This window comes from Oxyura jamaicensis, chromosome 3, assembly GCF_011077185.1.
Source record: "Oxyura jamaicensis isolate SHBP4307 breed ruddy duck chromosome 3, BPBGC_Ojam_1.0, whole genome shotgun sequence".
Taxonomy (NCBI): Eukaryota; Metazoa; Chordata; class Aves; order Anseriformes; family Anatidae; genus Oxyura; species Oxyura jamaicensis.
The window spans coordinates 111,399,333-111,424,957 of NC_048895.1; the positions used below are offsets into that span (position 1 = coordinate 111,399,333).

The window sequence follows — 25,625 nt, forward strand, 5'->3', positions numbered from 1 at the left end:
TCAAGACCATCTGGTCCAACCACCCCCTACCACCAAAGTCACCCACTAAACCTAAGCACCGCGTCCAACTTCTCCTTAAACACCCCAGGGACGGTGACGCCACCACTTCCCTCCTCATGTTCAGTAGTTCACTAAAATCAAACACTGGGATTGTTTGAACTAACCATGCGCCCTGTGAAACAGGAGCAGAACTGCATACGATGCAGTATTTTCTCAGATGATACGGTAATTGTAACGGAAGCTCCACTTCAATACACAAAATCTATCTGTAAAGTAAGACCATTTGACTTGCTTTGCCATGCAATGATCTCAATGTGGAAACATAATCCTTTTAGAATGAATATAATCCCTAAAGCAATGTAAAGATGCATAATAGCCTGGTGTAAGATACAGAATAGTCTGCCCATGCTGAAGGTAAAGAGCCACTCATTTTCTCCATTTCACAGTGCAACCTGATGATTCCAAAGCACTTAAACTCTCAGGTTATAACAATGGGATACATTGCTATACTTCAGAAAAATCACAATATCATCTAGCTCATTATGGCCATCCATTTTTAGAAGCTCCTTTTTAATTGTTATCACCAAGTTCCACTGAAACATAATGCAATGTACTAAGTAAATATAAAAAAAAGAAAAAACACAGAGGTAGCAAATTACAGAAATTTCATTTTAAAATGTGTAAATAAAAATCCTTTTTTAGAGATCTTTAAGAGCTCTAATAGAAAACTTAGGAAATATGTACCCTGACGTGACAGTATTCTCTACTGCACATTATCATGCTTTTACACTTGTTTCTTATAGTAGTTGTGACAATCTATTCAATAGTGTTTTATGTGTTTTTTAAATATTAATAAATGGCCAGTAAGCCAGTTAAAAATAATTAATTTTATGAAGTAACAAGATTTCCCTTTATCATCAAAACGTGCAATCACTGTAACCTACAAAGTTTGGAAACTTGTACTTTATTCCCAAAACCTAAGTTAATTTTCTATTTTCTTACAGGAGAAATTGGCACACAGACTTGTCTTAACCTAAGCCTTCCCCATACCTAGATTCAATACTTCCAATAAATATATTTTCTGTCCCGTTCTGGAACACTAATGCCAAACCAAGAAATTACTTGAAATTGCTGAGCTACCAGCAGATGCACATGAAATGAGCCCATTTTTCCATCTACCGATATTGCTGTGTATTTGCCCAATATTAATACTTCCTGATGGATTTTAGAGATGGAAAAGGGGAAAAAAAAGCAATAAAATCACACCACCAAGAAACTTTTCAATGGCAGCTATGTAAAGTTTGAAGGAAGCAGTACTGTCATGCTAATAAATAAATAAAATGGGGGGTACTTTGCCACGTTCTTGCACACCAAGCTGCAAGACCTGCCTCCATCTGTTGTTAGCATAAGCACGCTTCCAGCTGGCAGACTGCAGCCTTCCTTGTCAACAGGAGACAGAAGTTGGAAGACATGCTTATCCTTCAGTTTAGGGCACGTCAGCAGCTCTTCTGGGTGAATTCCTGTCAACCTGTATCGAAGCCTTCAATAAGGAAAATTAAAAGGTTTTACTCATCATTGTTGAGGATAAAACTTTCAGTGTTTAGACTAAAATCTTCTATTTCTGAAGACTGATTTCTTTCATGCTGCTGATCACCAGCATTCACAAAACCCCTCCTAATTAATTAAAAAGTTACAAAAGGATAACTTGTTTAATTATTGTCTAGCAAATCTCTGTGGAATGCAGCAAAACTAATAAGATTCAGGTCAGTTGCCATCTGCAGCAAGTAATAAATCTTTTAGCGCTGGGAGAAATGCTGGCATTAAAAACACCAAGGAAGAGGATGCAAAATGAACCTTGAAATTAGGTTGAGTAAAGGAAATGATCCACCTACAAAAACATAAGCTGACAAAATCAGAGCAGATTTCTGTTCAAAGAATGTTATATCCTTTATAGTAACTTTTGTAGTTATCTTCATTCTCAGGCTATTAGAGTAAAAACGACATTCCCAGGTTCTCAGACTTGAAGAGGAAGTCTGGGACCAAGAGGAAAAGAAAAGAACCACCAAATAAAAAGTCAGACAGGAAGGGTGAGACAGAAGGAAAATGAAGAGGCATTTCCTGAGTAATCTGTGGAATAAAATAAATTTGGAGATAATTTAGGAAACAAACCACTGTAAAGACCCTGCCAGTTCAGACTGAACATTCACCTAGCTAAGTACACGAATATTCATCCAGCTAAGTACCTGGCTCCCAAGCTGAACACCTGGCACAGAAGTAGAGAATGAAGTAAGCAAGTAGCGTTTATTTCCTCATCGTATTTTCTCAGCCTCCAGTGTAGCTCCTGCTCCAGACGTGATACCTCATTAATGGGAGCAAAATCCATCTATATCTAATCACCTACAGAATCCAAGTAACCAGTTGGCATCCAGCTTCCTACGGCTTTCACTGTTTACTTGACACTGTGCGAAGTGCTCTGTTTGACACCTGCCAATAGTATTTTCACTTGATACTGGTTAGTTCTTGTATTATGAGAGATCAATTACCACTCCCTTGTCACCTTCTCAAGGTGACTTTATAGGCATTTACTGTACCCAGCATTCCCACTGTTTCTTTTCCAAGCCGAAAGGTCCCAGTCAATGTAGTTACTCCTCATATGGAAGCTGTTCTGTAGCTCTGATCATTCTTGTTGGCCCTCTCTTTATAATTTCTAGTCCTGATAAACAGAAAACATGTAGAGAGAGTTGGAAAAAACAAATAGGTAACAAAAGCAGGAATAAGAGTTTCCTTAAAGACTACCTGCTATAATGTTACATTACTAATTAGCAGAATCTCCAACTATAGTCATTATACATGCACTACTGACTACAGTTGTATTAGTTGTGTAGTGGTGTTGTATACACACAATATTACTTTCCCAGCACCCTAAAAGAGTTGATCTTAAATATAATAAATGACGGTAAGACTCATTTAAGAATGTAAGACTTTCAGTATTGGGTCATACCATAGTCTCTAAACCTTCTTCCACAGTAGCTTGTACTCACTAAGAAAACAGAATTAGAAATAGAGTCCTTCCCTGGGTATTATACTCCCTTAACTTTCAGAAATCAGCAATCTGGAAGATTTCTTGAGCCAAAAGAGGCATCAGAAGAACTGCATTTAATAACCAAGGCATAGATTTTCCTCTACAAGCTTTGGTTCTGTGTACTTGGAGCTTTGGGTTCCAATGCACCTTCACACAATGAGTTCCAAACTATGTTGGTCATTAGATAGAAAAAAAAAAAAACAATAAAAATAGAACAATAAAAACCAACAACACACATTTTCTGCCTCCTTCAAACTCAATACTTTAATTGTGTACTGATAAGAAATTAGTCAATTGAACCTTTTTTCTTCTTTTCTTTTTTTATTTTTAAACTGTAAGGGGTGAAACACTGGAAATCTATCTCAGTTATGATTTAAGGTCATTGTCCAATTATAAGAAAAGCAGCAGGTGTCCTCCAGAACTGATCCAGCATAGCCTGAACCTACAAGATTCCTAATTAAAGTGACACAGCGTTGTATAAATACATTTGATAGAAAATGGACAATGCCTAAAAATGGTTTATTCTTGACATTATAATTAGCAGGGTAAACCTGAACTCATTCTGCCAATACCAATTAGTCTTATCTATGGCCTGTTCCACATGGATAGGCCATGATGACCACAGAAGACATGGTCGTTAGTAGCTGCTAAAAAGAAGCATTTTACCCAATGCCAAAAAAACAAACAAACAAAAAAAACCACAACCAACCAACCAACCAACTAAATTGCACCAACTATATGAAGCAGATGTAGTTTTCAGGAAAACTAAATTTTTAACAGCTTTGCCATGTGGTAGATTTATGTTTCTGAGTCCCCCCAGTGAAGCCTTCAGGCTCTGGCTTCCTTTTGGGGAAGTATTTGTAGATCTTCCTATGTTTTCCTATTTGTTTTTCACGTGCTTTGAAGAATAATATGGAAGTCTCACTGATACCCCAAATTAATACAGCAACTTGCAATACAGCATTATTACAGGTTAAAGAATACCTTCAGTTCCCCACTTAATGCAATCATACCTTATAAAACCTAACACAATACTAAAAGAAAAATCTTAGCAAGACAGGGCAGTTATAAGCCTAAATTAACTCAGGAGATCTAAAATCTTTGCTAGGTTATTATTTAACATTTAGGTTTATTTTATTTGTTTGGGGGGGTTGTTTGATTTTACATTGAAGGAGCGTAACATTGGAAGGGACTTCCAAGGTCATCACATCCAGACTGCTGTTACTCCAAGAAACCATATGCATTAATTCCTTCATGCAATGCAAGCTCCACCTTACAGCGACCAGACTTTCTCCTTGACCATGCTCCAGAACGTCCTTACTGGCAGAAATGTCCTGATTTGACTGATGTCAGTCATGGCAGATAGGTTTTGGGCAGCCATGCTGGACTCAGGGGCTGGCGCTGAGAGCCACGAGGTCCCTTTGTCCCCTGCTGCCATCATGGTCTGAGTGTGGCTGAGGCTGGCGGAGCTTTGGCACGCTTAAGGTGTGCAAGACCCCAGCCCAGTGTATTGTTTTGGGCGGGTGACAGCTCAGCCACCAGATAATTCCAGAGGAGGAAATTGAGGAAGAGAGAGATTCTTTCTTGGTCTAGAGAACAAGTCTTATGAGGGAACCAGGGTTACTTAGCCTGGAGAAAAGGAGGCTCAGGGCAGACCTCATTGCTCTCTGCAACTACCTGAAAGGAAGGTGTGGGGAGCTGGGGATTGGCCTCTTCTCACAGGTACCTAGTGATAGGACTGGAGGGAATGGCCTCAAGTTGTGCCAGGGGAGGTTCAGGTTGGATATTAGGAAGCATTTCTTCACAGAAATGGTTGTGAGGCATCAGAACAGGCTGCCCAGGGAAGCAGTTGAGTCACCATCCCTGGGTGTATTAGAAGGCTGTGTGGATGTGGTGCTTAGGGGCAGGGTTCACTTAGGGGCTTGGCAGTGCTAGGTTATAGGTTAATGGCTGGGCTTGATGGTCTTGGAGGTCTTTTCCAACCTAAGTGATTCTGTGATTTCCACACCAACACACTAGCAGCCGATTCATCTCGATTTAACCTTGTGCTATCACTATACTGAAAGAAAAATATTTTCCCTCCTTAATATTTACCTTCCTAGTAAGTAAAATAAAGATCGAATTTACTTACTGTAAAGTAAATACAATTAAAAAAAAAAAAGCAGTAAGCTTTTATTTTGGTAGGTTAACAAAGGCAAACTTTTTAGTCTTTCTCAATACTAAATTCATTTCACTTGCATTACACTGAGGCCTAACTGCACCTATTAATTAATTTATTTTTTTGTCTTTCCTTAAGCATCTAGTCCAAGCTCTGCCTGGTAGCCCAGAACGTGTCTCTCCCCAGCCTTATGCAACAGCACACAGTATTTCTCATTTCACCAATCACATTTTAGGATGCATTTCCTTTCCCTCAAATCACATAATTATTACGCGATCATCTAATACATCCTGTTGCCTTTCTCCTTAGTCATAGCCAAATCCTGAGCAGCGAGCATCCAGCAGAAATTCTTCCAGCCTATCATGGGATGACTAAAAAGCTATTTGAGGACAGCATAATAGAAATATGATGAAATTGAACCAATGATATGCAGTGGATCCTGTATAATTCTGTCTGGAAAATGACTCCTAAGTTTGTATCATCAACAAATTTAACCAGCCTACGCTTGCTTTTTACTAATGGATGCTTCCATAAATAATAAACAATAAAGTCTGGTCCCAAGATAAAAATCCATGGAGAATTTCACGGTTAGGACCTCCTAGTCTAATACTCCCCCTTTTAGCCAGATCTTTCTCTAATAAAGTCCAAATATGAGATTTGTTACACTCCATCTACAAAATTCAATTATTGAAGAAAGCGTAAACTGCAGCCTTCATTAAAACCTAATCCCATTTATTGCATTTAACATTTACGTCCATGCCTTATTATTTCGTCCTTCCAAAATTTCCTCTTACATCTTCCATGTGAATCATACTATCCTCATAATTAAACATGAACAGGACAATTGCTACTCTGCAATCATGTAGCACTATTTCTGACATATTAGGACTAAAGAAAAACTTGATACAATTGGAAATGTAATTTTTTGTAGATTCTGATGTGGTGGAAGATATATGTCCTTCTGATCTGAGCATGCAAATTTTGCTCTGTATCAGCTGACACCAGTGTCCTCACTGAGAACTGAGAGGAAGGATTAGTTTATAAGTGAGGCCATGGAAAATTTTTGTCCTTGTCTTTGAATTTCTTTCCTTCTCCTTCTTTGATGTAGGAGAACAAGTTCTGACATTTTCTTTGCAAGCTCTAATTCAGTTTAGTACCTTTACCTACGCTTGCTGATATCCAAGTCTACAGTTTCTGTAGACTTGGGTTAAAAGTCACGTTGCATTCATGAAGGTTTAAATTGAGCTGTGATGACCAGGGAAATAGAATTCCCTATAGAATTTCCCTATAGAATGCATCAGTGGAACTGGGACCCCATTCAATCTGCTCTGAACTGTATTCACAGCAGCATAAAATCCAGCTTGCCTTACAAAGTTTGCAAAAAAGGTGAAATGAGAGCTCTGAGCATTCCTTTTTGCACCTCAGCTTATCAGAGGAATTTTCCTGCAGGACTACAAAAAATTATATCAAAGGAAACAGGTGGTAGGAGGGAAGAGGAAGGACAAATAAAAACATAAACAAAAAAAGCACAGCTCAAAAATTCCAATGGTACTTAAGGAAATTGTGAAAGATACTGATCGGCAAATACTGCCTTCCTTGTTCCAGCTGGACTGTGAAGATTAAATTTCCCCAAACCAAAATTCAGCATCGGCGTGGATATTAAACCCTGATAAATTCTAGCCTAAAGAGTAAGGGGAGTTAGGAGAACAGTAACATCTTGCAACTGCTCTCAGGCTGTAGCAGAAGGCGTCCCATGGCACTGAAGACCACCTTTTCTTGCTTTGTGATTAATACAGCAATCACAGAGTTAAATTAAGTGGAAATGCATTTTAATCTATTACAGCCTCTATCCTTTTAACTGTTGCTTGCTATTAATGTATTAACTCCTTTAAAATATAATTTTGAATGTGCTCATGATTTACTTTAACTAAATGCCACTTTTACAAGACTTGGGATGAAATGTTAGGAGAGCTTTGTCTAGAGGGAAAACTAACTGCATGTAAGGAGAATAAACCACGGGAAGCTGGATTTATCATTTTCCCCAGGGATGATCAAAATGATCAATACTCAGACAGTTACAGGATAAAACAAAATGCTGAGCAGGGAATACTGGTTTGCAGACCTGGGAGACAGGTATGTCTGGAGTAGCTATGTGATAGGCTTGGACTTCACAGAGATATACTCAAATGTCTGTGATCCATCTGGTGTTATATATATGCTTTGTAATCGGGAGCCTTTCCACACAAGAAGAAAGGCATTACTCAGCCTTGCCTGTTCACATGAAATGTCATCACAACCTTTACATTCTGCATGAGATAAATTTCTAAGAAATGCTGGGTCCGCCCTGAGTTCCGTATAAAATCAAGATACACTCTTCAAGTCCTGCTTCTCCTCTGAAATTCCAGCCTGCTAGGAAGACATCCAAAAAGGTCACCTTGGACAAAACTGGAAGGTCAAAGGCAACTTGTTTGTCGATGTTTACTGCATACTTTCATGTCTTTAGAGAGGTAAGTTAAGTGGTTTAACAAGAGCATGTATCCTGGGAGCACACAATGCCTCAATAAGCTGAAGTTTACATGTGGCCACATAATTAAAAAAGAATATGCCAGTTCTCAGCCTAACGCGCAGTTTGGCCATCAGCCACATGCTGAGACTGGAGAGTCTTGAGAAACTGTTGTGGTAGAGGTGGGTTCTGAATAACAGCTCAAGGTGAGTCTCTGGACGGGAACTCCAGCACACAACTAAGCTACTCTTCTTGAGATCCTGCACAGACTTCCCTTTCTCTGCTCAGACTAGCAAACAAGGTGGTGTAGCATCTTCTGCTTGTAGCTGTTTGAGGTGATCTGAGCATCTTGCTTAGTCATTTGAACCCTGCAGTTCTCCAACTCGGTGTAATCCTGTACCTTGTAATCACTCGCTCATGCACACACCTGCTCCACGATATCCACTTAATTTTTATAGTGAATGCCAAAAATAACCCTGAAACAGAAACTACTTCACATCTTACGTAACTGACAATCTAAAAGCAAGGTACCTTGCTGAGGACAGGGGTTCCTTCCCAGAAGAAAACCACCATTTCTCCCTGGCAGAGTACAAAACAAAAGGGTCAATGCTCTGCCATTACCAAGGTGTGGCAGGCAGCCAGTGCCCTCCACTTGGGCTGCAGCACTGCCTAATGGTTTACTCGCCACATGCATAACCTTGTTCTTCATCCAGTGCTTGAAGTCACTCGCTACCTAGGTCTAATACCATAATTAGAGGTTTCCACTGAGCAGTGAGTGGTAAACGTAGGTGATCTACTTTGAATGAAAACAGTAGTAGGAAGTAGCAGAGAAGAGGAATACAGATTAGGGAAGAAAGATTTCAGTAGCAGAGTGCTCAGTATTTATTCAGAAATCACATTAAAACTTCTTTTTAACCCACCTGACTTGCTTCAAATTTAATCAAATTCTGGTTGACAAATGACTGCAAAGCTACATACAATCATTCAAATTTCTGTGAAGGGGAATAGTTTAACTGTTGCCTGGTATTGCTCTTAATTATATTCTCTCACTAAACATAGTAAAATTCTGTTATTGACAGAATAAAACTGCGTCTTTTGGCATAGTTCCCTTTTAGGCTGATGAAGAGTACTGTGTGAGGGATTCCAGATCAAGGGCTGCTCTCCCAAACTGTAACAGATTTCTGAGTTGGAGTCATGTACCTGCTCACTGCTGTCCTCCAGCAGCATCGAGGAGTAAAGAGACAAGCCAAAAAGACACTTTATGCATAGATCAACCACAAAGGCAGCCAAGAACATAAAGCTGTATCCTCCCTGAACAGTGGTTTCTGTTTGCTTGCTTGTTTTAAATTGGGGACCAAAGAGTATGTGACAATTAAAAAAGGTTTTTTCATTATGACCAAGTGCAAGGAAATTTGATACTTTCACTATTGTATGTGATATATCAACCTCTTTTACTTCTCTTTTTATTAAGTCTGTGAAACAAAGTCCAGATCAAACTGCAGCTGACTGCATAAAAAAGGTGTTGATCACACGAATTGTTTCACAAGATGTTTTATGCACATGTGAATGTGTAAGAGTTTAAATTTGAGATCTGAACACACTTCTTTTGCTAAAAAGCACTTTACCTTATTTACCTAACTCAGCAGTGATGACTAGATTTGTTAAATAAAGACCTCTCAGTCCTGCAGTAACCTTCACAGTAAATGAGATAAGAAATACTTTTTTTTTTTTTTTTAAAGAAAATTCAACTCAGTATCTGGAATACCTGAAGTGCAAAGCATTATTGCTATATTTGTCTTTTCATTTTGGTCAGCTCTATAGACAGCAGCACATAACCATTAAATTTCTTAGCAGATATTTGCAACTTGTGACTTCACAAATAAGCTTGCTTTAGAAATAACAAGCTCCACTATATACATATACACATGAACACACACAATTTCAAAGTTTCATCTCTCATACATCTTTGCAATAAAATTACCAAGAAACAAATCCAAAAGTTTCTGTAGTACCTGGGGTGCCGAATCAAGAGGAAAAATCTTAACTTTTTTTGAAGAAAGTCTGATTATTTTAGTAAATAGTAGTAAATCGCTTAATAAGTTCACATATATTTGGCTTAAAGTAAATAGCATAACATATTGCAATGAAACACATTCTGTGCTGATTTACGTAACACAAAAGGTATGCAAGTTTAATCAACTATTACTTTGCATATTCCCCACTTGAGGTGAACTAGTATTCGTAATACAAGTCACGCATTCCTCAACCCTGTAAATAATCTGAGATTTCTAGATGTTCCAGGCATATCTGTATCTAAATTATGCCACAATAAGGCTCGTACTGAATTTCTCCATGTCTTACAGTCCGAGTTAGACTACAGGAAGCAAACTGCAGCAGACTGACCGTAATACTGCTGCAGGTACTAAAATCAGCAATTTTTAATATCAGCATTTAAACAAAAAATAAAGGCAAACGTCCCCACCCCTAAAACCGAACCGAGCTACTCACCATTCATGGCTGTGGGAACCTGAGCCATCATGGTCTTGAATCTGCCTCGCTAGCTCTTAGCCATCTGCAACATAAAATCACCGTGCCATTAATAATGCAACAAGGGCAAAACGTCGCTGCGCGCTCCCGCTGAGCAGGGGGAATGTCTGTCCCCTTTAGCTCCCACTTCCGATAGCAAACAATGCAGGGCTTCAGGCTGCTGCTGAACAAGCTGAATTTACATGTGGGAGGGGGGCGGGGGACTTTTTTTATTTTATTTTTTTATTTTTTATAGGCTGTGCAGTGCAGTCTTGAACCTAGTGGCTCATTCTTAAAGGAAAACAGTACCAACTGTTTAGCAGCTCCTGCATAACGTACACAAACAGTTGACAACATGTCAGGACATATGGCGTGGGGAACAATCCTCCCCTGGTGAGGAGACAGACTCCGTGTCCTCACAGATCTTTTCCAGCGCTCCCTGGTAAATATTTATGTATATTGTTAAAAAGTTCGGCGTACAGCTCTGTAAGAGAATGCTTCTGTTGAGAAAATTGGAAGAACAATCACTATGCAAATTCACATACTCAGCTACTCCAACGCAATTTACAAAAAAAAATGTTCCTATATGATGTATTCTGGGAGGAGAAAAAAAAGGGACTTGTTCTAATAAAAACTTGCAGTCAGTCTTCCATAACCAACACCATGAAGTTAGTCCTTTTCTTGGGGTACTGCAGGAAGACTCAAAAGCAGCATTTAAGGGGGGTCTCATTATAATGAGACTTTAGCTTTGCTAACAAGAAATGTCAGAGCACTAAGACTTGTCTTGTTTATCCAGTACATATAATTGCAAGAATACCCGTAGGGGTTATTAAGCTTTCTGGCATTGCAAACTACTAATACTTAAAACTTATCTGAGGGATACACACAAGCATTGCTTTACAAATGTCAAATTAAGACAGTACAGAGAGCTCTTGCTTTGAGTGAGAGAATTTTAGTTAAACACTGAAGCTTACACATCATTATCCTGCACGCTACATGGAGAAACTATTGTTCAGGATGAAGCTAGAGAAATGAAGTTCTGCAGTTGATTGGTGTTATCCCACTCCAGCAAGTGCACCACATCGCAGACCTCTCTGTCACCCCTCTTCACACACCAATCTGTTCTCTCACATGCCAAAAAAATCCTGTACCTCTCAATACAGCCATGGATTTTAAGTACAGAAAGATCATGACCCCATGTTCATCCACCCCCAAAGAAACTACTGCGCATCGTGTCACAAAAAACACACAACTGGAAAGCACTCCAGTTTTACTTGACGGCAGGAGAGCATTTTTTGCATCTGTTGTGCATTTTTGAAATAAAAATAATGAATAAATAAATAAAAAAGCTGGGGTCAGTTGTCAGCAATCCTCTCTATATATGTTTATGCACTATTTATAATTTCATTTTAATAAATATTTACAAATTTATTCATCCTATAAATAATATCTAACACCAGGAAACTGTAATAGGACATCAGCCATTCATTCTCACTGGATCACCTGTAAACATCACAGACACATGCACTTGGTTCCCCCCCCAGAATGAGTGCAGAACAGTATTTTATCTGAAGTTACCTTGCTCTGTGGTGCTATACATAACTGTCCAATACAGAAAAAAAAGTATATTTATATCTATGTATATATTTTTTAAACTAACACATTACTGAGCAATATCATTAAAGACACCTGATATTCCCAGGTACTGTTGATGTTTACCCAGACACATGCATTATGCATTCATATATAGATATTATACATATACGTGTATGTATTCTGCATATACAGAATACACACTCACATATAAATGGAAACAACTGACGAGCCCAAATAATCTCCCGGGGTGTCATTTGACATCAGCTGCAGAACGATGCAGAAAGGAGGCATGGATCTATTCCAAGAGAGGAATTCTAAAATGAATTTGGGTATTTTTAGGTTGCTTCCAGCATCCCTTCTTAGGCCCTACCAGCAACCTAGCAAGAGACACTTGAAGTCTATAAATAGCTTTCCCGACAAATGCTTTCAATGTTATTAAACATTTCTACAGCATGTTTCTCTGCAAAAGCTGTTCTGTCGAGGAGTGAGTGCTAAAAGAGAAGGCGAAACCAGGAGAGAGAAGCGGGATGCTGAAGAACATCCCCAGCACCCCCAGAGCAAAGGGCAGCAGAGCTCCACGCCGACAGAAACCTCCACCCCTCCGTGCCTTGCTGCAGATTTATAGATGTGTGGCCTTCAGTCATTACGGCTGATCATTCCTCCAACATACTTTATTTTCCTTTTTTGCAGGTCACTTCTTGAGTTTTTAAATTAGTAATTGCAAGGTACAATGCACAATGTCTGATACACACTGATTCACTCTTAAACCTCCTCAATCTCAAGATACATATTTAAAATACTATATATAACTTACAATAACAAAACGAAACCTTATTTTTGTCTAAGTCTGTTCCCTTCTGACACCAGGGTTATACCAAACACACATGCTTCACTGGGGACTGAGTCAGAAGTCGTACTGAAGCTAAAAAAGGGAAATAAAAGCATCTGTGCAACATCAATTGTTTTTAGGGGAGGAGGGAAGGAGGAAACAGCCCAGTAAACTCCAAGTTCACACATTTTTTCACAGGTCTGCAGAAACAATCCTTTTCAAAGGATTTGCTTGCCTTCAACAAGCATTCTGCCTTCTGAGTTTCCACAGCGTGCCCCAAAGGCTTAGATATTATGCATACATCAAAGTTAAAAGGAGTTTACTTTCCACACATTCCGAATCAAATTGCTCTCACCACCTGTAAAGTATCTTGCACCTTTAGGACACAGGTGTGCACCGTTTATTTACAGGGCGAAATCTCAGGAAAATGTCATGGCTTTAGGCAAAACTTACTAATTTTAAAACAGCTCTGATAACTTTTAATCATTAATGACAGCGAAAGCTCTGAATTTCCAAATAACCTTATTACACTACAGGGAAATCTAACGACATATAAAAATGTTTAAGGAAGAAATCTCTACACAACAAAGATCCTGAACAGTATCCCCGACTGTAAAGGTGACAAAATGGCCATTACAACCAGAACATCTCAGAAAAGATTTGTTTCTGCAACATGTGAGCTCTTGGTGAGCTCACTTAGCAGCTTCAGCCGTAAGAAGCAATGTCAGGAACAGCACAAAATCCACCCTGTAACAGAACCGTATCAAGTGTCCCACTGAACAGGGTAGGCTACAGTGAGTCCTGCTGCCATTTAGGGCGAAAACAGGAAAACTGGGATGTTGTGTATAAATAGCAGGACCACAAGCTCTTGTAAACAAGTGATCTGACTGCTCCTAATGCTTAAAGCACTAATTGTGTCAGATGTGCCGAACTGCAGCTTCTGCTCCCTCCCTCAGTATTGATTATTTCTCAGCTTGACTCAACTATAAAGAGACCACAAGAAGGAGGGGGGAACTTGAGACCATGCTGAAGTATTAAAGAAAGCATTAGAGCTGGACAGAACACAGGAAAAAGGAAAAAAAAAATAATAAAAAGAAAACATAACTTTTTTTCCACTGTAGGCTTATTTTTTGTTTGCCATTTTATGAAAACCAGCCTCACCACAACCTTTGTTAATATTTATACCTAAACTTTTTTTTTTTCCAAAATATTTCTCAGAGAAACCACAGCCACATAGTTTCAGTAGGAATGAAGGTCCAGTGCATCAGGTTCTGGCACACCGCTTGTGACTGGAAGCGAGCAAGCGCTGTAGAAGCAGCACAGCTGGACTCACTCCTACTCTTCTGCCTCCCTCACAGACTGCAAGGCGTCACGTTGAGGATTTCTGCTCTAAGAGCCCACTAGCAAGGATGGGCATTGCAGTGGCAGCTGACTGATTCTCCCTTTGCAGCACCTGTAGAACTGGGTGATACAAAAACTGCTGGTATTGGCAAAGCAAACTGTGTCAATGGGATGCTCACGTAGCTCTCTGCCTTGTTAAGTGTTGGTAAGGCATTATAAACCAGCATAGCCCAGTATTTCTCTTTGTTCAAGTCATTTATGTAGAAGTCTACCGATTTTAAATATATAAAAGAATAACACAACATCTTGGCAGGCCAAGAGAGTTGAGTTTATTTCCTTCTTGGAGTTGGACACACTGACCTGGCCCCTTCAACACGGACTGCAGTCAGCTTCACAACACCCATCCACACCAGGAACACAGTGAGTAAGTGGATCTTGGAAGCTAGCAGATCACTAGCTCTTCCTGCTCCCCTCTGCTACTGTGAATAAGTGCACTGCAAGCCTCAGTTAACAGTTGGACATTTCAAGAAGAAAAAAAATATACATAGAAGTATTAAATACTTTACTTAACCCTAAGCAATTAGGTCCCTTCTTTGCTCACTGTCATACAGCGACTTGCCTCCAAACAGTGATTAAGACAGAACAGAAAAAATACTGCTTCCAATGACTATTTGCTGTAAAAAGCATAATTACAGTTATTTGCTACTGAACTAATTATGTATCATTTTCCCTCCCTGCTGTTTTGTACTTTCTGGTTTATGCACTCCCTGCAGCAGGAGGCTCAAAGTAGAGCACATTTGTTATTCAGGTGAGGCCTTTCATGAATTAAGCATATTTGGAAATCATAAGATGCTTTAAAAGGAAGGTTTTAGAAGTAGCAATCCTACAGACTTGAGTCAGAGACACTGCTAGTTAATTCTGTCCCCCTAGGAAGTGCCATCCAAGCTATGTTATCCTTCCTATTCTGCCTTTATGTGAGGTTGCAAAGACTCACAACTGAATTTGATTTTAGGTAACTGCAGTGATCTAATCGGATCTTTAAGGGCATTAAGAACAACAAGATCCAGAAGTGCTGCTAGCTATTGACCAGACATAAATTAAATTAGTTTTAATGGAAGAAATTCCCACGCTTCCCTGTTTGGCACTACCAGCAGTAGCAGTTAGGGAAACTGCCAGCAGCAACTGCTCTGGGTACCACGACACTCTACACCAGACTGACAACGTTCAGGAGTAAAAGTGTATTTTTACACTTTTAGTGTAAAAATAAAAGTGTACTCCTTTATTCTCCGCTCTCCTAACCACGTTCCTCTCCTAAGGGGACCCAAAATTCATGCTGCAACCTGCCCCTCCCTGCCCCTTGCCAACCAGACCCCAGTTCCTTCTTCTTACCTTTGCAGCGTGCTGCCTACAGTACAGGCAAGTTGCTGATACAGTACAGGCTGTGACAGTACAGGCAAGTTGCTGATATTATGCAGTAAAAGCAAGCCAACCTGATCAGATGATCATTGCCAACCACCGAGGGGTAGAAGCTTTCTTCCAAACAAGACTACCTCCATGCAGGTGATTGCTAAGTCAACAAGAAAAAATATCAGAGCAACTGTCCTCTTTGGGACTTTATCCCATAGTTCAGTTTAGAACTGGTACAAAATTAATCCAGAACCATCTCAATAACACCTTTAAAGTGGTCCAGGCACCGATTTGGGAATTTCTGCTTGAAGGAGACACTATGTCATACTTGTCACAGATGAACCAGGTTTTAGTCTTTATTCCACTGAAGTCAATCTGACTCAGATGTTAGTCAAAACACAAAAGAAGTCAAAAAAAAAACCACCTCTCCCAATAAAAGAACAGCACATAGACCAGTAAGATTCATTTGACTATTCATTTTAAGGAACTTGGTTTGCGTTTGGCTGGTATATGCCAGCCTATGAGCCTAAAACCTCTGTTGCCACGTAATTTAGTTTCCAACTTTCAAAGTTTCCTAACACTTGGATTACTCCCTTTGCTAGCTCGAAAAGGGTTTAAATCGCACTGGAATTCACAGATAAATCCTCCGGCCCACCTTGCCCGACTCACTTTCTGAATATACTGACCACGCCAACTGGATGCCCTGCAAAATAAAAGAATCACTGCTTCTGTTAAAACGAACAAACAAGCAAACAAACATAATTGTGTAGACAATATTGATGGGTTTACTTCTTTACTATTTGTTCTTTACAGACAGCTGCTCAATTTGACAGTACCCATTGAAAACATCAAGACCCGTTTCAATTCTCTGTCTCTGGAGACCTAATTCCATCTTTCCCTCCTCTCAGGAGGAGGCACTCCCACATTTTATTGCACAGCCATTTAAGGAAACCCGCGCACAGTGTTTGGAATGGCAATGTAAACTCAGGACTTCACCCTGCTATGTGAAAATCTCCATCATCAAGCTGGAAAGACGCAGGTCCCTGTCTGTCCCTGCCACCACAGCTTTGATTCTTCCTCGCAAAGAAGAAATTTTGAAGGAGGGAATGGGAATCCCACCTTGGGAAGTTCACTATTGAAATCCCAGGGCTCTCTCCTAGGAGATGTGTGCGTGAACTTCCTCAGGAAAAGATGGGAATTCAACCCAGCTCTGCCACACCCCGAAAAAATGCATTCACTAACCTCATTCCAGACAGGGAAAGACATCAACATCACTACTTGCTGTGTTTAAAAAGAGGAAAAAAATAAAATAAAAAGCAAAAGCAAAAACAATAACAAAAAGGCAGGGGGTAGATTATTTCCAAGATGAAACAAAAAGAGTTTCTACCTTTGAGAACAAATTCCAGGCTGCAGATCGTAACCTTCCTGGGGAGCTGAGTGAGACACAACTGCTCCTGAATGGGTGGTAACTTAAAATACTCTCTTGCCTTCTTTGCTTCCTACTTCCTAATTTGCATGACTCTGCACTCTATGTGCTGCTTTTTCTAGATCCTGCTTTGAGACACACAATTTTCTCCTCTAATACTTCGCAAGCATTGCACAAGAGCCCTACGATGCCATTCTGTGGGGCGCACGCACCTCAAAAAATGCAGTTCTCAGCTTCCACATTGCAACTCTTACTTGTGTCAGCATGGACTTAGGCAAAACACAGATCTTTGGTGAGTTTTCTCTTTGTTATTTCTCATTTCTACCATGTTGAGCAACATTCAGGGCAGGTTATTTAAGAGCTCATCTCTTTGAAATCTTGTCATACACTCTTTCTCAAAGTAAATTTTGAGTCCCCTCCTACCCTTCCATCAGAAGCACAAGTAAAATCTGCCTCCTAACAAAACAAAAGTAGAAAGAGGAGAATTCTTACATTATCTTCAGCTTTAGATACAAGAGCTGCTACTTAACGTTTTGCTTGGGATTCAGACCCTGGTAACAGTTCAAAATATACACAAAACATTCATGGGCTGCTAAAGGTAAGCGTAAAGTAAAAGGTATAGAACAAGGGCAATCACAGCCAGCAGAGAACAATCTTTCACTACTTGTAAAAGTAAAGAAGGCAAAAAAAAGTCAGCCACACTTGGATTTACATTTTCAGAATCTGCTTTCACGCTGGACAGGTGCACAAGCCCATCACGGGCTTCACTCCTCCAAACCGACTGAGATGGAAGGCAGAGAGGAGACAGACCAAAAGAGGTCTGTAAAGTGGAGAAATGTAGTTTATCTTTGATGAAATGGGTAAGCCACATGGGTGAAAAAAGCAAAACATCAGCATTTATGCACTCAAAGTAAGAAAAAACAACTCCACGGCATTATTTCAAATGGGCAACAGAAGGGTAAAAGCACATTCCTCCTTAAAAAAGGCATGGCTGACACATTTGGAAGCACAAAATACCTAACCTACAGTATTATGGTTATAGGACTATTAGTTTAAAAGTAACAATCAGCTTTCAGGATCCCCAGTGCTATTTGAGGAAGTCTGGCTTTGCGAGCTAAAGAAAAACTTTTTTTTAAAGTCACGAAGGACAAAAAAGAAGGGACATTCAACTGAAACTTGGTCACTTAATCTTTAATACTGAGCTCTACAGCACACCAGTGACATTTTGGCATTACAACTAAATTTCATGAACTTAGGGAGTCATTATCACTGGAGTTAGACATAGATCTCAGTGTCGTGTGAAGTCCCTAGGAGCTCAAGTATAGCATAGTTAGAAAGACAGTCGTTCTAGCTTAATAAGCTCGTAATAATACGAGGCCACTAAGAGTGTGGTGGAAAAAAAGGGAGTATTGGTAAAATTCTTGACCTTTGAAAGAGAAGATGAAAAGTAATTTCATTGGAAAACACCTCTGATTCTTACTGCATGTATTAATATGGCCATAATGCGATTTGTTTGCATTGCAGCTGTCTTATTTTTAGAAACAAAGAATAACTCCCATTTCCTGTTCTTCCCAAGCATTACTTCACGCTCGCTGTTGAATCACTTACAGATATCGCCCATGACTGATGCCGCAGCACTTCAGAAGCTCCACCTGCATCAGCACCGAAAATTTTCCCACAAAGAGCCAACACAGAGTTATCATCTGCTACTTCCAAATCCCACATCAGCACGTTCCAAGTCAAATCTGCTGCTCGTGGTACTGCAAAGCAGCAGCGACTTACCTGAACCAACAATGTTTTTTTCAACTAGCTGTAACTGCAAAATATATGTGTATATATAAATAGTTCTCAGGTAATTGTTCCCTATTAAGTAATTCCAATGTGGTGTGCTGCTGCTGTCATCAGGTTACGTCATTTGAATTTCATGTGCTTCTGAGAATAAGGGTTACACAACACCGGGCTTGTCTACATGAACACTCAACCTTCTGCTTCGGCTCTAGGACACAAGAAAGCAACTTTGCCTGACTGTATTCCTACACTGCAAGAGCCTTAAACCTTCTGAAGATGAATAAAAATGAAGCTTCATCAGTTCCACGTATATTTAATGATTCATTTCTGTTTGTGAGTTAATCCGCACCTTTTGAACATTTGGTGCTAATGGCACAACAGCACCAGAAAAACAAGTTGCTACAGCCCCCGTGTAATCTTAAAATATGGCAAAGTCTGTGTGAACACAGAAAGAATCAAAGATGAAATAAAACCAACTAACCTGTTTTCTACAGAAAGACTTACCTTTAAAGAATCTGAGAATAAAAAAGTCCCAATAAGGCTAATCAGTGAGAGAAGGAACAACGTGCTAGTAAGCAGCATGCTTACGTTTTTAGCCTGGCTTTTTAAGGGTATGAGCTGAGTGGTTAACAGGTACTTTGATGAAACCCACAATCAACACGAACCAAACCTGACAGAAGGGTGCAAAGATATTACCTGCCTACAAGATTTGTGAAAATAGGCAGCCAGGCAGAGAAGATGCTGCCAAATTTAGCGTCCCCGTTTATGAAAAAGACAGCTATGGGTGTATGCTGAGTACCAATATTAGACACCAGAGAATCCATCTGGCTGAAAGCTGTTAGGAACATACAAACCATGAGAAAACTTCTCCTAAAGCTTGCATCTCATTAGATTCAAACAGCCAAAGCCGCAGGAAACAACGCTTTGCCAGTGGTGCTGCTCACACACAGCTGGTTTAAGATTTCAGCTTACATCAGTCTGTCAATCCAAGGAAAATGAACTTATGATCAGAGATAAGCCCCACAGGTGATGAGGATTCAGAAACAGGTTTCCAGTGGTATTCATGGTTAAATGTTTGCAAATAAGCATTTGAAAATGGTGAGATCACTTAAAACAGCTGCTTAGCACTTGGGAAAATCTGACTGTACTCTAACAGGAGTGCTTCTCTCCCATATCACCTGTTGCACCAGCTATCAGCAACCAGGGTACAAAAGGAAAATGCAATTTTAAAGGGTAAAGGATGGCAATGAGTTTCTAAAGCTAAAAAGGATACAGGAGCCATAGTCTTATCCCATGCCTAGGGTCAACCTCTGAACCTCACAGTACACTTTGGGTTAAGTCTTTTACTGACAAGTGATAGTGCTTGAAATAAGTCAAGGCCATAAAAGAGAATTCCCTAATTAACTCTACATTATCTTTGTTATCTTTATAATCACCAGTGGTCACCTAAGACAAGGAGAAAGATAAAGAAAGGTCGCTGACTTTCTCACATCATTCAGCCACGTGAAATGAATGCTCTGATCTAAAGGCAACAGGAGAAATTCACAAATTCAGCAAGTTACTGCTCTCTGCTTTCAGAAAAGGACTGTGTTTATGCCAAGCTTCCCCCTCAAAACTAAAAATACGGCATGATCCATCATCTAATCACCTCGCCAAGAGATGTGGCATCACAATGAACTGAAAGTGGCTTTCGGAATTCAAAATCATTTGAAAACAATAAATTACAGCAGTTGCTAAACACGGAACAAAGCTGGGACCAGTGCTGCCAGGAACACTGGCTGAGGTCATTGCGAGACTGCTCTCGATGGTTTCTGAAAGGTCCTGGGGACTGGAAGAAGGCAAATATCACACCCATCCTCCAGAATGGCAAGAGGGACAATTTAGCAATATGAAAGTTTTCATTCCCACTTCAGTCTTTTGAAAGACTGTGGAGCAAATCCTGTTGGGAGGCTTGTACATACGCTCAAAGAACAAGATGGTTACTGGAAAAAAAAAAACGATGTTTTCCTTTCTGCTTTCTGTTTTGAGATGAAGGGAGAGCAGCAGGTACTGCTTATTTGGACTTCACAGCAGCTTTCAAGAGGTCTCCCACAGCATCCTTACCTTGGAAGCCAAACTGGAGAAACGCAGTTTGAACGGGCTGACTGTAAACTGGGTGGAAACTGGACTCAAAGCGTTGTGATGGGCAGTATGAAACCCAGCTGGCTGCCACCAGCGATGCTCATCAGGGCTCACACTGCTTAATGTCTTGGCTGACAATGTGGGCGACGGGATAGCACTCACTCGGCAAAGTGCAGAGGATGCCAGACAGAAGCAGGCTGCCTGGAGAAGCTGTGGATCACCACCCCTGGAGGCATTCCCAACGCAAGCAGACGTGGCTCTGAGCAACCTAAGTCAGCTCTGCTTTTAGCGAGGGTTGGACCACGTAAGGTCCAGAAGCCCCTTCCAAACTAAATCATCCTGTGCCTACGTTTTAGGTAAATAAAAGCAAAGGGAAGCAGTTAGGAGGTATTTTAAAAACTGAGATATTTGAGGTATTTCCTTTCAAGTGAAAATAGGCCAGAAATGAACACGTCCAACTTCTGAGCCAGTTTTTTTTTTTTTTTTTTTAATGCAGAAAGAACAACTCAGGACTTTCATATAAAATGTCATGAAATGCTGTCTTCCTCAATTTTATGTACTGATCAAACCACATTTCATGAGGTTATTGTGGAGACTTGCAAACTTAATTAGCAGGTTCTCTCTCAGGCCAGAGACATCCGTGTCAATTTGCAATAGGAACGTGTTCCTCTTCAGGACCTTATCACAAGGTCTGTTTTCTTAACAGACACCTGTTTTCAAGGGGGTTGAAGCTTCTTCACAATGCCTCCAGTCAAGCACATAGCTACCTTTCACTTTTCAAACCCAGTGCCACTTCCCCTAGCAGTAGCTGAATGAAAAATTACTATCACCTACAGATTGTAACTTCATTTTTGTTAGCTGCTACTTTGCTACTGAACAAAATTAATTCACTTCTCATTATCAAAGATCACAAACAGAAATATTTGTAAATATTAGAGTTGTGGAAAAGAATAAGCAGCCCATAAAGCACTGGAAGCATAATATCACTTGTGATGGACAACCCCATAAGCAAAAATGAGCCAGAGACAGCATTTTTGTTATTGACAGGGCTACAGCACCATTCTCTTTATATTAGAATAGCAACTAACAACTCAGTCTGGGACATATCTCATACCCTAGATCTTGCATAGAAGGAGGAGAAAATAATAAATGCAACTCCCTCAGGACAGTAATTAAAAGGAGAATCAATCATACTCACTTGATCTAATTTAGGCACTTATTTAGGAGACTAACCTGAGCAAACTTTCTGTGTAGCAGAGAGCATGGAGCAGTCCAAATCCATGTTTGTAGGTACGCATATAATTCTCCTAATGTCATACAGAGCCTACAGTCTGAGTAAATATTTCTCTAAAGATCCAGAGATGAAGTGGTGTCAATCCCCCAGCTTAGAAATAATAATACAGGACAAACCAAATGGCGAAGTAAAGTGGAAGCATGAAAACAAAAATGAAGTTTAGTAAAAGAATGAAGCCCAGCTACCTATTTATCCAATTAGTTCCTACTGCTTGTTATTTCTAAACATCACTGTCGCACCACTGGATTTAGATGTTTGTCACAGCTGAAGTCTTTAAATTTCAAAGCAAAATGCATTTTATGTACCACTAAATTTTATAAAAATGCCACAGGAAAGCCATATGTGAACGCTTCTTAACATGCCTTGTGTGTTTTCCTGTGTATATACGAACGTGGGAGCTGCTGCCACCATAGGCAAGCACGAACAAAACACGTTTAAAGAACCCTGGGCTCCCAAAAGAAACACATGCGATACAGCAGCCCAAACGCAAGTGCAACACCTTGTAACTTCTCACTCCAGCGCTGTAAATGGGAAATTTTCAACTCGCCTTTGAGAGACCTGCTACGAGCATGCGTACCATGACGGGAGCTATCTAAAGCACAATCTACTTTCAAGTTTTCTAATGTGACAGATGTCAAAGCGTCAAGTGCCGTGCAAACCATTTCGGGGCACTGAAAGCCTAACTTGTTACCTCAACGCCCAGGGAACCGCATCAAGCCTCTCAGCCTCCTTTTATTTTCCGGATTGTTACCTCCTGTTGCATACAGTTCAGATCAAGGAAAAGTAATCTATTTACAAAGAGCACGACTTTATCACCAACATTTAACCCTCAAAAGCTCTAGGTTTTCCCAATTTTCCAAAAAACAACGCCAAACAAACCCATCAGCACCACAAGACGCCAGGGACTCTCAGCATGCCCCATCACCCAGCTCTGCCAGCGGGCTCCCCAGTGCAGACACCAACCGGTGGGGCACCGACACTGCTATTTCTTCCCGGGGAGGGCATTAATAAAACACAGGCGAGCAGCAGCAGGACCTACGGTCGCTGTTTTCCATTCCTGCCTTCAAAAACATACGCAAACACACACACACACCCCGGCCAAACTTCACCACCCGAAGCTGGAGCCGGCCCCAGGGGGGCAGCCCCTCGGCCCTGCCAGCCGCTGGCCGGAGAGCGAAACAAAACGAAAACAAACCAAACCAAAACAAGGCCCTTAAAGTAAATAAATAGATAAAGCTTGGCCTAACAGAAACCCCGAGCACTCCTTCCCACGCCCGTCCCCTACCAAGCAGCCGGCCCCAAGGGCTGCCTGCAGCAGGCGCTCCCCGCACCTCAGCCCCGCTCCCGGTGGGACGAGGCCGCCTCGAGGGGAGGTTTCAGTCCCGCCGCTGGTACCTGTTGCCTTGTCCGTGAGCTCCTCGCTCCGTGCTGCCCGCCAGCCTTCCTCCTCCTTCTCCTCCTCCTCCTCCTCCTTCGCCACCGCCTCCCGTGGCGGCGGAGTCAGCCCCACAACATGGCGGCGGAGGCGGGGGCCGCCCGGGGAGGAGGGCGGCGGGCGCGGGCTGAGGGCGCCGCTGTGGTGGTGCCCGCTCGGTGCTGGCCTTGAGGGTTGGGGGGTTGCTTTGTGGGGTGGCCTCGATGGCTGGGTGAGGGTAATTCCTTCGGGGGTTAGGTCGTGGGTTAGAGGCAGCTCCAGGTGTATGGTTCGGTTGTCACAGCCGGAGGGCTTGGCTGTGGGCCCCGGAGGAGATGGCCGCAGCCTGGAGGGTCACCTTGTCCTGGGGGGCTGCCTCCTCGGCCTGAAATACCTCAGGGGTACAGCGATATGAAAGGCAGAGCTCCTGACATCGCACTCTCAACCTTTGTAGTTCAGCTGCAGGGATCCCTGCCGCAAGCAGGATCAGCGTTTGCAGAACTTGTGCAAAAGCAAAGGTTACATGTAAAGACCTTAACTCACACAAAACTTACCTAATCCTTCCCGATTTTTCCTCACCATTGGTTCCAACTGCTCCCCAAAACACTCCTCATCTGCCTCATAAGTGACTTCTTCCCTAAGTTTTCTAGCTATTTACAAAACAATAATAAATAATCTCAGCCTTATCTCTGTTATTAGTTCCTTGTGGAAGCTGAATAGCAAATGCCTCTGGTTTCATTGCTCTGCATAGCAATAAAAATGCCCTAGCCGTATGGCAATTTCCCTCGTAGAGAAGCAGGGCAGCGCCTTTGGGGTGCTTTTGGGGTGCCTGGTGCTGCTCATCGGTGGGAAGCATGTTCTGTGGGGACAGCAGTCCTGCCCGCGTGTGGAACGACATTCAGCCAGTGTCAGGCACTGCTCAGCACGACAAAATACAGAAGGTTTCAAGGATTTATTTTCTCAAAAACTAGTCAATTCTATAAAAAGGAGAGGTGGAAAATGCCTTGATTTTTAAACATTAAACACTGAAGCCAGTTTTCCACTAAAAAGCTATTTAAGCAAATATTTAGCAGAGATCTTTATGAATTACTCATATTACAAGGACTTTTATAGCTTCTTCAGCAAGTGGACCTTGCTGTCTGTGAATGATTACAGTGTCTTTCTACTATATTTTTGCTGTGTAGATAATTACATATCACCTTTGAGTACAGATTTTTCCTGACTCATTCTTTCAGGTTCTTGAGACTTTCAAGTTTGTTACACCTTCTATAATTCATCATGATCCCAGAACAGTCATGTTATCGTACCCTATAATGGTCATAGTCACACACTAGCACGTTATTCTTTGGTATTTTAGCTTAGATATCTAATGTTTGCATTTGCTGTTACAGCTGCCACATTGCATCAGCAGCTTGCATTAAAATACTTACCCTCATGATCTCCTCAGCCATGTTCTGAATTAATGTATTCAAAAATATAGTATTTTCCTTCTTTACTCCTAGCCCCAAAGTATACTTTGTATTTTTGTGCCTGTACACAGCCAGCAACCTTGTCTTTGATTCATAGATATTTGCCATGTAGGTGGATTAAAACACATGTTGTTCAAGTGGCACTTGCTTATTTTGTGGTTTATGTCACTCTGTGGTCACCAGCCCATGCTATTATCTAGGCCTTCAGCTGTTTTGAAGCAATCTACAAATTTCATGAGCAGTACTTCATTTAATTCCAAATAATCGACTGAGATAAAGGAGCAACACTGGGAGATTCCTCTGCAGACAAGTTTAAAAGCCTCTCGTGGCAATTTTTCATTTAAATTACTTACTAATATCTTTTAAAAAGCAGCCTTTAACCCCTTTAGAACATTTTATAGTGATATCGTCTAGTTCTAAACATCACTGTTGCATTTGCAACACGTAAGTCCTGCTTTGTATTTAAGAAAAATGCTTATAATGGACGTAACAGTGTTCGGATTCATAAAGGCTATTGTAGGGAAGATTAAAATAACAATAAACCAGATAAACATGTTTCTTCTCATAGGAAGAAAAAGATCAAGCTAGTGATTATAGTAGTTAAGTACTGAGGAAGGCTGTGGAAAATCTATCAAAAATAGCCTCTAAGAGCAGGTTAGACAGAGATCTGT

General features: G+C 40.8%; 1 protein-coding gene across 6 annotated transcripts in view; it reads right to left on the reverse strand.

Annotated features, from left to right (window-relative positions):
- Nucleotides 1-23,810, reverse strand: part of ITSN2 (intersectin 2) — a 79,713-nt gene extending 55,903 nt beyond the window's left edge. The window contains exons 1-2 of one of the 6 annotated variants that reach the window (XM_035322166.1): nucleotides 23,467-23,810; nucleotides 10,252-10,315 (exon numbers count right to left, since the gene is read on the reverse strand). In XM_035322166.1, coding sequence (XP_035178057.1) covers nucleotides 10,252-10,282 — 31 coding nt within the window. In that variant the 5' untranslated portion in view covers nucleotides 10,283-10,315; nucleotides 23,467-23,810. Of the gene's footprint in view, nucleotides 1-10,251; nucleotides 10,316-22,954; nucleotides 22,977-23,402; nucleotides 23,422-23,466 lie in introns of those variants that run through there. The other 5 variants (XM_035322169.1, XM_035322170.1, XM_035322172.1 and 2 more) reach the window with 5 other exon arrangements.
- Nucleotides 23,811-25,625: the final 1,815 nt, after the last annotated feature.